This window comes from Podarcis tiliguerta, assembly GCF_965153285.1.
Source record: "Podarcis tiliguerta genome assembly, chromosome: 7".
NCBI classification, from domain to species: Eukaryota; Metazoa; Chordata; class Lepidosauria; order Squamata; family Lacertidae; genus Podarcis; species Podarcis tiliguerta.
In genome coordinates this window covers 81,776,684-81,790,567 of record NC_139540.1, presented here as the reverse complement: position 1 = coordinate 81,790,567, position 13,884 = coordinate 81,776,684, and the positions used below count along the sequence as shown (strand labels likewise).

General features: G+C 44.1%; 1 protein-coding gene and 1 long non-coding RNA gene across 5 annotated transcripts in view; both read left to right on the top strand.

Annotated features, from left to right (window-relative positions):
- VWA8 (von Willebrand factor A domain containing 8) overlaps positions 1 to 13,884 on the top strand; it is a 112,294-nt gene that overhangs the window by 97,042 nt on the left and 1,368 nt on the right. For all 4 annotated transcript variants that reach the window (XM_083448528.1, XM_083448527.1, XM_083448526.1 and 1 more), the window contains exons 41-44: positions 2,507 to 2,632; positions 7,563 to 7,721; positions 9,415 to 9,513; positions 12,216 to 12,454. In XM_083448528.1, coding sequence (XP_083304654.1) covers positions 2,507 to 2,632; positions 7,563 to 7,721; positions 9,415 to 9,513; positions 12,216 to 12,454 — 623 coding nt within the window. The remainder of the gene's footprint in view (positions 1 to 2,506; positions 2,633 to 7,562; positions 7,722 to 9,414; positions 9,514 to 12,215; positions 12,455 to 13,884) is intronic.
- LOC310681916 lies at positions 4,445 to 6,468 on the top strand. The gene is made up of 3 exons (XR_014513682.1): positions 4,445 to 4,517; positions 4,944 to 5,112; positions 5,651 to 6,468. It is a non-coding gene; the product is annotated as an uncharacterized lncRNA (long non-coding RNA).

Here is a 13,884-nt window from a genome sequence, read left to right as displayed (position 1 = left end):
GCGCTTTTACCCACAGCGCCACCCGCGTCCCGAGGTACCACTGTAGTAAGTAATAATAATATGATCAAAATCTTCTTTTTGAAGACACTTTACTGTGGTTACATGTTATATATTGCATTTTAGGCTTTGGGCTCCACAATTCAGGACTGCTGAGGGAGAAGGGGGAGGGAGGGAGGAAGCAGCCGCTAGCCCTGTGCCCCCTCCCTCAGGACCAGGGTCTCAGGAGTTGGTCCCTGGTGCCTAGAGACACAGAGCAGCACTTGTCACAGCGTCAGGGAAGGAAGCGCATCCGTTTTCCTTTAGACTAACAAAAGGTTGTTTTAAGTTCATGGGGAAAGCGCCGTATGCTCTGCTTCCTGAGGCTGCATTGTCTTCCTGGGAAATGTGTAGCAAAACTATCTGACCAAGAAACCAGACATTCTTTGTCGCCTGTAAAAAAAAAAAATGGAGGAGGAAAAGACTCATATAACTGTGAAACTTAACAACCTGCTTATTTGGGCGGAAATGACCGGCAGAATCCGAGACCAGGGAGAAGAGTCAGTGGAAGAAGATTGGAAGAAATTTAAAAAGACTATCTACAAAAACATTGTAAAATTAATGAATCTTAGAATGAAGTTGGATTGAAGCTAAGTGGGAATTTTTAGTAGTAATGTTAAGGAATGTGTAAAAATGGATCGTTAACAGGTGATAACTTAAAGTTATAATATATTAAGATAAAGGATAGGATAAAATTAAAGAGGGAAAGGATTTGCTGAATTAACCAATTGAACTGGAATGCAAGAAAGGGAGGTGTGGGGAGGTCAGGGAAACAAGTAAATGAAAGATAAGTCATGGAAAGACGGATTTGTTTTTAATTGTTCCTATTTTGTATTTTCTTTTCCTTTTTCTTTTTCTTATTTTTTCTAATTTTTGTAATATATTGAAAACTTTAATAAATATCTTATAAAAAAACAACAACCTGCTTATTTGGTGTATGATCCCGTTATTTGGGACTAGTTCTCACTGAGGCGATAAACCTGCGCCTGTGTGGTGCTGCTTCAAGCTGGAGGTTCGTGTGGCTGAATGGACAATGGATGCCACAGAGACGTGGTCTGGACTTATCTTCTTCTTAACATGCACACAATAGTGCCTCCTGCTCAGAGTCACAAAGCATCCTTAGAACAGCGAAACAGGGCAAGTCACGACATTGTACAGTGGTACCTCGGGTTAGGGACACGGGTGGCGCTGTGGGTTAAAGCCTCAGCACCTAGGACTTGCTGATCGAAAGGTCGGCGGTTCGAATCCCCGCGGCGGGATGCGCTCCCGTCGCTCGGTCCCAGCGCCTGCCAACCTAGCAGTTCGAAAGCACCTCCAGGTGCAAGTAGATAAATAGGGACCGCTTACCAGCGGGAAGGTAAACGGCGTTCCGTGTGCTGCGCTGGCTCGCCAGATGCAGCTTGTCACGCTGGCCACGTGACCCGGAAGTGTCTGCAGACAGCGCTGGCTCCCGGCCTATAGAGTGAGATGAGCGCACAACCCTAGAGTCTGGCAAGACTGGCCCGTATGGGCAGGGGTACCTTTACCTTTACCTTTACCTTGGGTTAAGAACTTAATTCGTTCCGGAGGTCCGTTCTTAACCTGAAACCGTTCTTAACCTGAGGTACCACTTTAGCTAACGGGGCCTGCCGCTGCGCCACTGCCACACAATTTCTGTTCTTATCCTGAAGCAAAGTTCTTAACCTGAGGTACTATTTCTGGGTTAGCGGAGTCTGTAACCTGAAGCGTCTGTAAATTGAAGCGTCTGTAACCCAAGGTACCACTGTACTACATGTGGCTTAAGTGATGGCCGGCTATTAACACGTCTCTCAAAGTCCAGTTACTTATGTCAGTAACTGAAAGCTAACTGTATTTTGAGGGTTGTATTTGCTAACTGTATTTGCTGTGTCATCTGCCCATCATCACTTAAGCCATACAACTTGAACTATTAACAGTTTGTTTGATAGGAAGGATAGATTATCAATGGAAAAGGGTGGTTGCTCATTGGCAAAAGGTCCCAGCTGGAATCCCTGGCATCTCTAGGTAGGAAATGTCCGGGTCCAGTATAAGGCAGAGCCCTGTGTTCCTAAATACCGTATTTTTTGCTCTGTAAGACTCACTTTTCCCCTCCTAAAAAGTAAGGGGAAATGTGTGTGCGTCTTATGGAGCGAATGCAGGCTGCGCAGCTATCCCAGAAGCCAGAACAGCAAGAGGGATTGCTGCTTTCGCTGCGCAGCGATCCCTCTTGCTGTTCTGGCTTCTGAGATTCAGAATATTTTTTTTCTTGTTTTCCTCCTCCAAAAACTAGGTGCGTCTTGTGGTCTGGTGCGTCTTATAGAGCAAAAAATACGGTACTTGCCTATTCCTGTTTTGGTTTGAATATTTCTGCCAGACCTCATTGTAGAATTTGCAGCAGAAGTCCCATTAGTACTTCCAAAGACTTTTCAGAAAGAAAATAATTTTAAGGACAAGTGTTTCCTTTTTTTCACAGGCGAAAGGAAAGGAAAGACAGTGGCTCAGGAACCAGGCCGTTGGAGAACTAGATGATGCCAAGATAATCGACAGCCTGACAGGAGAAAAAACTATCTATAAGCGACGGGGAGATCTTGACCCACAAGTAAGTTAACTGAGACACAGTTAAAGTGCATGCGCACCAACTGTTCTCCTGGGATACATGCTTTTCTTAGTCCATTTAACGTTTTGCTGGGTAATTTGGTGTAATTTACAAAAATCTGCCCGCCCACCCTATTATTCACACATTTTATTCATGTGTAAGGCAGAGCTTGCACAGAGCCTGCACGGCATCATCATCAACCTTTTATTCGACCGTCAGTCAGAAAAAAAGAACATGTCAGTACACAGTTAAAACATCGAAAAAGATTTTTAAAAACTTGGCCAACACTAAAATGGTCTAAACAGATAGCCCCATATCTATACAATCAATTATAGTCTTACGACGCTTAAAAGCTAAAAAAAGAAATTTGGCCACCAAGGAAGGTATAGCTCTAGTGACATTATTCAGCAAGTGTAGTACCTGGTTTTCTCCGGGTAGGAAGCTAAATTGACATAGAAGTGGGTCTATAAAATTTTGTCTAAGCTCTGCATAAGAAGGACAAGTCAAGAGAATGTGTTTGGTGGACTCAACCACACCCATGGCACAATGACAGGTTCTCTGGGCGTATGGTACTCCCCTGTACCTTCCCCACAATATCGCAGAGTCAAGGACATTTAATCTAGCCGCTGTAAAAAGTCTGCGGTATTCCACATAGTAGATTTCTGCAAGGTAGGCGGCTGGTATGGTCCGGTAAATCTGGTCCCCTAGGAACATCCCTGGTTTTACCTGGGCTATGCACGGCAACTTAAATGTAGCCCAGCTAGCATGCCCCCCTGGAGTCTGGCACAGTGAATTTCCACAGAATTATTGCCTGTTCTGGGAGGCAACTGTGGCTGTTCTGCAGCTCCAGAATCACACTGCGCATTATGTTTGGGATGGAGTCAGTTCCCTTGCAGAGTCCATTGACATAGTTTGTTTGTGCTCATTTCATTTTGTGGTTCAGCTCTGTGTGACGTAACTCTGTCTCCAAACATGCCTTTGAGAGCAACTTTTCTCAATCTTGCGTTTATGATCTTGAGTCAGCTGTTTTTACCTTTTCTGGACCCAGGGTGCAACCAGACATAACACCCGGAGGTCGGGGATTAGAGCAGCTTCCGCTTTTTATTTACTAAGTAGCTGCTGGAAGTGGTGAGGAGAAATCTGATAAGGAGGTGCTGCTGGAAGAAGTTGATCCTTTGTCCCCTTCCTCCATTTTCCTCATAAAACTGACCTCTCCAAAGCTGCTATTTTTTTTTAAAAGAATATTTATTGGAAATTTGGAAATTACAGAAAAAAGAAAAAAGAAGAAGAAGAAACAATAAAAAGTTTAACAAAACATACATTGCAATTACAATAAAAAAGCAATACAACAATACAAAAAAAGAAAAAAAGAAAAACAACAACACATTAGACACACACATCCAATATTCCATATCTTTACCTTTCATTAACTTGTTTCGACCTCCTCACACCTCCCTTTTTTGTATTCTATTTCAATTAACTATTTCAGCAAATTCTTTCCATCTTACTCAATTTTTGTTCTATAATTTATCTTAACGGCCTAACCTTAAATTTTTCATTTTATCCCATTATCAATCCACTTTTACTTAATTCTTTATTACATTTCTGCTAAAACCATATAACTTCATTCCAGCATCCTTCTAACATTCATTAATTTTACAATGTTTTTGTAGATAGGCTTTAAATTTTTTCCAACCTTCTTCCACCTACTCTTCTCCCTGGTCTCGGATTCTGCCAGTCATTTCCGCCAGTTCCATGTAATCCATCAACTTCATCTGCCATTCTTCCCTGGTGGGTAGATCTTGTGTCTTCCAACAAAGCTGCTATATTATCTGCAGGTAGCACACTTTTAAAGAATAGCAGGAGACCCAGTTACAGATTTCCCACAGTCTTCTGCCATTTGTTTTTTCCTTCAAAATTTTGTATTGATTTTCACAGTATTATAAACAAACAAACACATAAGACAAACAAACATAAATCATAACCTTATTGAAAATTACACTTATTAACTTTGTTAAGTGACTTCCCCGCTTCCCCTTGGTTGAATTTCATTGCATATCCTTTTAACGGTTTTCCAAGTCACAATTCTTATAAAATTTAACTTAAACATTAACATCCTTCAATCTTCACTTTATGAAATTAAACATATTAATTCGTCACTTGTCATAAATAAAATCCCAAGCCAATTAAGTCTACAAGCTGTTTTCAGTTAGTTTAACTTAACATATGTAACTAAATAATGATTAAATTTAATCCACTCTTCCTGATACTCCTCCTCCTTCTGGTCGCGGACTCTTCCAGTTAGGTCGGCTAGCTCTTCTGCCATTTGGCCCTCAGAATATGGAGATAATTGCTATATGAACCTCGAAATGGGCAACTTGAGTCAGCAGCCACATTCTGGGCTCTCTTTGCTGGCTGTGTGCCCTCCTGGGGAATTTCCTTCCCATGGTTGACCATGAAGACCTCCGCTTGGATGTGTTGATGTATGAAGGCCTCTGGTCCTTAAAAAATAAATAAATAAGCTATTAAATATTTTATAATTATAAAAAGAAAAACAATAAAGAAAAACAATACATAAATTCAACAAACAATACATCAACAATGAAAAAAAAATACAACACAACAATACAACCTAAAGAAAACAAACACATTTACACACACATCCAAATTTTATATCTGTATCTTTCATTTGCTTATTTCCTCAACTTCCTCGCACCTCCCTTTTTTGTATTCTAGTTCAAATTAGCTGGTTCAACAAATCCTTTCCCTCTTCTTCAATTTTTGTTCTATAATTTATCCTAACACAATTTAACTTTAAATTTTCCACTTTAACACTTAATATTCATATAATTCTTAATAATACTTCTGCTAAAACCATGTAGCTTCATTCCAATATTCTTCTAACATTCATTAATTTTGAAATATTTCTGTAAATATACTTTAAATTTTTTCCAATCTTCTTCCATCGACTCTTCTCCCTGGTCTCGGATTCTGCCGGTCATTTCCGCCATTTCCATGTAGTCCTGAAGGCCTCTGGTCCTAGGCCTGCAACTATCGGAACTCCAGAGAGCTTAGCGTTCGCAGTTAAATTCTACTCTCTTGTTATAATGTCTGCTCTGTGTCTTCTGGATTGAAGTAAATCATAAATAATGGGGGCAAAGAACCGAATTATGAGAAGCATCTCTATTTCGGTGGAGAAGAAGAGAATTCAAAACAAAATGCTTGAATGGTGATTCAGTGAAAGAATGACATTGGAAGCTAGTAGAACCAAACAAATATTTTAAGCGTTTTTATCTGTTTGCCAAACTCTCCGTAAGCAGCTTGATATTCCGGCTTGTTTCATGTGTCATGAAATACCTTTTCCGATCCAGGAGCAACGCCAGAAAGTGTTAAAACAGATGCTTCACTTTTAAAATGATCTACTTTATAGTCTGAGTGCAGTGTCGCCCAAAATCCCATTTTAAAGGCTGTAATGTCCGCAGACAAGCTTTGCAACACAAAGCCGAATTATCCCCATAATGCATGTTTTAAAAAAAACAACCCTATTTGCTTTTGGAATGAATTCTGAATCTGAAATTTTAGTGTTGTTGGTTTTTTTTAAAAAAAGACTTTTACATGCAGAACCTTATGTGAGATGTTTCTTGGATTTTGTTTCCAGTATGGGCAACTTAAATCCAGAAATCTATTCAGTAGATTTTTCTCAGTACAGTGGCACCTTGGTTCTCAAACTCAATCCGTTCCGGAAGTCCATTCCGAAACCAAAGCATTCCGAAACCAAGGCATGCTTTCCCTTAGAAAGTAATGCAAAATGGATTAATCCGTTCCAGACTTTTAAAAACAGCCCCTCAAACAGGAATTTAACATGAATTTTACTATCTAACACAGGGGTCTGCAACCTTTAAGACAAAAAGAGCCACTTGGACCCGTTTACGAAGAAAAAAAACTGGGAGCCGCAAAACTATTGTGACATTTAAAGCATGCACGCCGCTGCCCTCCGATCTGACAGCAGGCGGGAAGGTGACGTCAGGACGGTGCGTGACTAACGCACGCACCGCCCCCATGCAACATCACAGCCAGTACAGCGCCTGCCACAGTGGGGAGTGTTGGGGCGCACAATGCGCCTCCTCCCCTCACTAGTATCCGTCCCAGAGCCGCGGCAAAGGTGTAAAAGAGCCACATGCGGCTCCAGAGCCGCGGGTTGCAGACCCCTGATCTAACAAGACCATTGATCCATAAAATGAAAGCAATAAACAATGTACTGCAGTCACACAATCAATCAATCAATCAGTAGCTGAACTGGGTTCCACACAGTCACAAAAACAAAACAAAAAAGCCGCAAAAACGCAAAACAAATAGCAAAAACAGACAGACCTCAACACTCAAAACGGAAGTGTGACACTCAAAACGGAAGTGTGACACTCAAAACGGAAGTGTGACACTCAAAATGGAGCACATTCCGCTTCTGGAAAAAGTTATCAAACCAGAACACTTACTTCCGGGTTTGCTGCGTCCAAGTTGTTTGAGTACCAGGGCGTTTGAGAACCAAGGTACCACTGTAGTTCAAAAGAAGTGTTTTCCGTAATATTTTAACAGGATCACAATACCTTTTTATGAGGACCATGTGCAGTTCACAAAACAGTGAGCTAACCCTTGCCGTTCACAGAATTGTTCCTTCGGGTCCGTCTTAAACACACAAATAAGGAAGCTGCGAGTGGTGGCAGAGAAGGAGCCCATTTGCCAGGCACGGCAGTCTTAGAACAGTAATTCAGAAAAAAGTAATTAGAAGGATTTGTGCCCAGTTCACCTAGGTACTTTTGTACCAATTTTGCATTAGAACATTTCTTTAAATCTGCCCTTTAAGCTAGCACGTAACTGTTCGTCCCTTTTGACTGAAGCTCCCCCACCAACCTGACTTGCTGTTGATTTCTTTAAGCTGGGGAGCCCTCAGCAAAAGCCGAAACGCCTCCGCCTGGTCGTGGATGTCTCTGGCAGCATGTACCGCTTCAACGGGGTGGACGGGCGGCTGGAGCGCTCCATGGAAGCTGTTTGCATGGTTATGGAAGCCTTTGAGAATTACGAGCAGAAATTTAAGGTGATTTGCACACACATGAACCTATTAACTTTTCAGCATTCATTTTTCCGGTAGACCATTTCCAGTAGAAATACGTAGACCGCACTTCTGCTCGCAAAAGGAACAGACATTTCTTTCTCTTACAAAACCAAAAAGCAGTCCACCACCATTGTTTGGAAGCATTGCAGAGTACAAAAATCAACTGCGTTTTGCCTCTAGCTTTAGTGTCTAAAATGCTCATGTTAAATGTTGGTAGTAGTGCGGCTTCAGCATATTGCATCAATATAGCTTTAACTTTAGCTTTATTCACCGTATTTTTCACTCTATAGGACGCACTTTTCCCCCTCCAAAAACGAAGGGGAAATGTTTGCGCATCTTATGGAGCGAATGCAGGCTCCTTGGCTTCAGCGATAGCAACGCGAAGCCTCCGAAGCGCAGAGGGAGAGCTCCCCCCGCTCTCCGGAGGCTTCACGTTGCTTTCGCTGAAGCCTGAAGCCCCCGGAGCACAGTGGGAACGCCCGCTGCGCTCCGGGGGCTTCAGGCAGCTATCCGCAAGCCTTCGGAGCGCAGCAGGAGTTCCCGCCGCGCTCCGAAGGCTTGCAGATGGCCGTCTGAAGCCTGGAGAGCGAGAGGGGTCGGTGCACACCGATCCCTCTTGCTCTCCAGGCTTCGCTTCGCTGGAGAGGCGCTGCACAGTTTTCCCTCTCTGCGCAGCGCCCCTTCAGCGAAGCGGGAGGAGAAATGGAAGGGGCTCCGTTTCTCCTGCCGCTTCGCTGAAGGGGCGCTGAGCAGAGAGGGGGAGAATTTTTTCCCCCTGTTCTCCCCCTCCTATGGTCCTGTGCGTCCTATAGAGCGAAAAATACGGTATCTCATGTGCTTTCCTTTCCCCCGGACCTTTTCATACATCAATAGAGCATGAGACGCTCAGTTTCGTGGGTTCAAGCCCCACGCTGGGCAAAAAGATTCCTGCATTGCAGGGGTTGGACTAGATGACCCTCAGGGTCCCTTCCAACTCTCTGGTTCTCTGATTCTAGACCACAAAATCTAATGGTGCAAAAGATTTGTGAGTCTTTATGGTGCAATCAGACTCCCTTCTGTCTTTGTAACAGAGGTTTCAACATCCCTCTCTTATCCGGAAACATTTTAAATGTCTGTGGCCAGATCATGCTTTTACTACACGTCTAGTACAATGTCTATGCATTTTTTGTCCGTTTGGTTTTAACGTTAATGTTATCAGTATTTTTAAATGAATATTTTATATTTTTTATGTAAGCTGCTTAGTTTTTGTTGATTAAGTGGCATATAGGTCTTGTCAAATAAAATTAATATTCTTAGAAATAGAAATATAGGCAGTCAAGACACTGGACATCTTAAAATATAACCCTTCCCCTGGTATTCCAGTATGAATTTGTCTGATCTGTCCATGCAAGCTGATGCTGAAAAGCACATGCTGTTGTGGTTTGCTTAAAAGGGCTGAACAATCAATATTAAGAATTTGAATGTGTAACTAAAGGCATAAAATGTGCCTCTTCCAGCCTTAATTTGTACTTTGGCCTGTGAGCACAAGGGTATTTTTTTTTTTAATAGCACAGAAATTGGTGGGTGGCAATTGGTGGTTCAAGACTCCAAACTGTGATCGGTGCCTTATAGAAAAAACATACATTTTATTATGGGGACGATGCTTTAAAAGGATGTTTAAATCTTTTCCATGCAGTATGACATCACTGGGCATTCAGGAGATGGTTTTAACATTGCCGTGGTCCAGAATGACAACGTTCCAAAGAACAATAAACAAAGATTGGAAATTTTGAAGGTAAACCTTTACTGGATGAAATTCTTAGACATTTGTGTAGTGCCTGGTATCCGGGAAAGAGAACCAAGCGGGACAGGGAGTGTGAAAGTATAAACATGCTGTAAAAATCCCCCACCTCTGGCACTTAGGAATCTGAATATAAGAACGTAAGGAGAAGCTGCTGGATCCGGCCACTGGACCATCTAATCAAGGATCCTGTTCTCACAGTGGCTGCCAATATATTACAGTGGTGCCTCGCAAGACGAAATTAATTCGTTCTGCGAGTTTTTTCGTAGAACAAGTTTTTTCGTCTTGCAAAGCACCACGGCGGGGAGGGGTGGGGAGAAGCAGGGCAGCTGCCGCAGCTGGTCCTTGGACTCACCCGCGCCTTGTGGACACCGCGTGACGCGGCTGCTGGAGGGCGGAGGGGCTCAGGAGCGCGACTCCGGCTGCAGCGCTGGCTGCTGGCGGCAACGGCTCCTGCGGGGAGCGTGCGAGGGCGGTGGGCAGCGGCGCGAGGCAGCCGGAAGGTCGGAAGGTCGGCCGAAAGGTGGGAGGGAGCCGGAGGAGCGGGGAAGCGAGCGTGTGTGCGTGCAGTGACCGTCGCCATGACAGGAGAGGCAGGGCTGTTTCGTCTAGCGAAGCAAGCCCTTAGAAAAATTCGTCTTGCGAAGCACCTCAGAAAACGAAAAACCCTTTCGTCTAGCGGGTTTTTCGTCTTCCGAGGCATTCGTCTTGCGGGGTAACACTGTAGTTGTTTTTATGGAGTGACTTTCTAGAATGGCCTCCTTTAACATACGGATTTCCTCCCCTGTCCAGATGGTTTCTCACCAGTTGCTACTGTTGTGATTTGGGTAGTTATAGTTCTCTTCTATGCATTTGAGCTTTGCAGAGGTTTCACAGACCACCTGGACCTCTCGCATTTAATGGGTTTTCTCCCAAAATTGTGTGCTCATGCAGATAGCCATGAATAATGAATCTTGTCAACTGAAGATAACACTTCACAAATCCTTTCTTTTCTAAGGAACCACAAAACATCATATTTTTATTTTTCTGCAAATTCTCATCTCTTCTTGTTAAGGCGTCATATCCCATATTTTACTATTGAAATAAACACCAGACACCTGGTTGTTCTGCACGCGCTTTGAGCCTCCCAGCAAAGGCCTGTTATGGATGGCACTCATTTTTTCCTACTTTGCTCTGGAGCGATGCTGTCAGAAATGAAGGGCCGTTCTCTTTAATTCCAATTTGGTCGACATGGCGCATTTACCCAACCACCCCCTTCTTGGCCCACTGGGGGTTTGCCTAAGAGAGCCGGTGTGATGTTAATATATGGGAGTGCTGGAGGCGAAATAGTTAAACAAGTTACCCAATCAGGACCCAGGGGGGTGGAGTCAGAGGGACTATAAAACCAGCCCTGGGAGGGGCGAAGGGGGAGTTTGTTGGGAGTTGGGTGGTTGGTTGGAGTGGGAGTGAATTGGGGTAGAGTCTGTGGGGAGGTTGAGTTACTGTAGCGAAATAAGCTGAGTCAGGAATAGTTAAGGGATAGGAAGACAAGTACCGTAATTTTCGCTCCATAACACACAGTTTTTTCCTCCTAGAAAGTAAGGGGAAATGTCTGTGCGTGTTATGGAGCGAATGCCTACGGATGGCAGGGGAATCTGCTGCGGTTGTGAGCAGTCCGTGGCTCGCTTTGAAACAGCAAAGCGGGTGTAAGCGGCTCCTGTCAGCGAGCCTAGCCGGGGAGGAGGGAGAGAAGCAGAGCGGGGTTGGCTGCTTTAAAACAACCCCGTGCTCTATGTCCCTGCCTGCAGTTTTTTGCTGTCCGATTTTGGATTAGCCACTGTAGGGGCTGTGTGTGTATGTGCTTGAGCTATCGTTCTCCTTCTCTTGCTTCCCGTTCACTCTCCCAGCGCCCCTGCGACTTCCAGTGCCCCTGCGACTTTAGGGCGACTTTAGCATGGATCCACATGGATCCTCAGGATTTTTGCATTGGGCTACCCCAAACTCACCGTCAGATCACATGTCTGTGGCCACAGCATGAACCACAAAAATCATACATCCACTGTTTCGTTTAGAATATTTTTTTCTTGTTTTCCTCCTCTAAAAACTACGTGCGTGTTATGGTCCGGTGCGTGTTATAGAGCGAAAAATACGGTAAATATCTGAGAGGTAGTTTAGTGAGTGAGAGCAGGTAGCGGAAGTTATAGGTCTGGATAGGCACCCTATGATTGTAATGGACCGATACCGTTTATGAAACCACACGCTTGTTAAACTGCAATAAATAAACAAAAGTTTATGTTCCAATTTAACCCTGACTGGACTCAGTATTGTACCAGGTAGGGCCTGGGTGGTGGCAGCGAGAAATAAAGTGGTGGCACAGGGATCAATAGACGGTGAAACGTCCAGGGGCCCTGTGTGATTGTCACAGCTGGCACCACAAGTCTTGTGTTCCCAGTGAGATAAGGTTTTGGTTCACAGGTCCATTTATTTTCCATATTTCTGTCCCGGGTGTGTCCCATCTCATTTTGCTGCCTGTGGAGAAATTGGAAGGTGCTACCCTTCCATTTTTTTCAATCAAAAAGTTTCTTTATCGTCTGAACTAAAATTTGGACATGAATTCACATGCAATAGGCTTTCCCATTCAATGGGTGCTGAAATGTTTGCTTCCTTGTTTTTCATTTCCGTGCCTCTTTTTGTTGATGTTTTCACCCCCGCCTCAGATAATGCATGCCCACGCGCAGTTCTGTATGAGTGGTGACCACACCCTGGAGGGCACAGAGCACGCCATTCGGGAGATTGCGAAAGAAGAGGCAGACGAGTACTTCGTCATAGTCTTAAGCGATGCCAACCTTGAGCGCTACGGCATCCCTGCAGCACGGTTTGCTCAAGCCTTGACCATCAACCCCAAAGTGAACGCATTTGCCATATTCATAGGCTCCTTAGGAGATCAGGCAGACAGGTAGGTCAATGAGTTCATGGCATGCATACATATAGCATAAGTTTTCTTTAAAAATGTGTTCTGCACAGTTCTCCACAAATCTGCTCAGGTCTGGCATTCTGGCCAGGCTGGTTGCCTAGCATCACACAGAGTTTCTTGTGCTGTGAGCGGCAGAGAACTCATGCCAAGCTGAGCTTTGCAGAAAGCAGAAACGTCTGCCCATGTCAGAGTTTGGTGTGACAAATGAGAAATCCCCCCTTTCTTCTGCTGTTTGTTGAACTCAGTACAGTGGTGCCTCGCAAGACGAAATTAATTCGTTCCGCGAGTCTCTTCGTCTAGCAGTTTTTTCATCTTGCGAAGCAACCCTATTAGCGGCTTAGCGGATTAGTGCTATTAGCGGTTTAGCAGCTATTAGCTGCTATTAAAGGTTTAAGGGATTAGCGGATTAGCTGCTAAAAGGCTATTAGCGGTTTAGTGGCTTAGAAAAAGGGGGTGGGGAGCGAAAAACAATCTCAAGACTCGCAAGACATTTTCGTCTTGCGAAGCAAGCCCATAGGGAAATTCATCCTGCGAAGTGCATCGAAAAACGGAAAACCCTTTCGTCTAGCGTGTTTTCCATCTTGCGAGGCATTCGTCTTGCGGGGCACCACTGTATTGGTTGAAGTAAAATGCTACCTTACCAAAGAGCTGCTTGTATTCTGTGCCTCCAAAGACTACCTCTCGCAATTAAGAAATGTAACAACAACAACAACAATTAATAATCATAATCATAATCATAATAATAAAATATCTACTTTAAATCAGTCATTGGTTTTGTGCTCTGGGGACCACAAAACACATTTCCTCATGGATTTGCTGTATATCCCACATCTTAGGCAACACCCTATCGCAGTCCCATTGGACAAGCCCCATAATATCCGGAGTGTTAATGCTCTGCTTTCCTTTGTGCCACGCATGTGCATAGCACATAGCAAACACAAATAGAAAGGAGTCTTGATGCAGAAAGACTTTTGCAGAGGCAAAGCTTTTTCCGCTTGCTCCCACCAAAGTCTCCAAGTCTTTCAGGTTGCAGTTACAGTACAAGAGATTTAGAAGGAAATTTTTACTTCTTAAGAGCGTTTAAACATTATTTGATGTATTTTGTGTAAAGATAAAGGTAAAGGGACCCATTAGGTCCAGTCGCGGATGACTCTGGGGTTGCGGCGCTCATCTCGTTTTACTGGCCGAGGGAGCCGGCGTTTGTCCACAGACAGCTTTCCGGGTCATGTGGCCGGCATGACTAAGCCGCTTCTGGCGAACCAGAGCAGCGCACGGAAACGGCGTTTACCTTCCCACCGGAGTGGTACCTATTTATCTACTTGCACTTTGACGTGCTTTCGTACTGCTAGGTTGGCAGAACTGAGCAACGGGAGCTCACCCCGTCGCAGGGATTCAAACCGCCGACCGTCTGA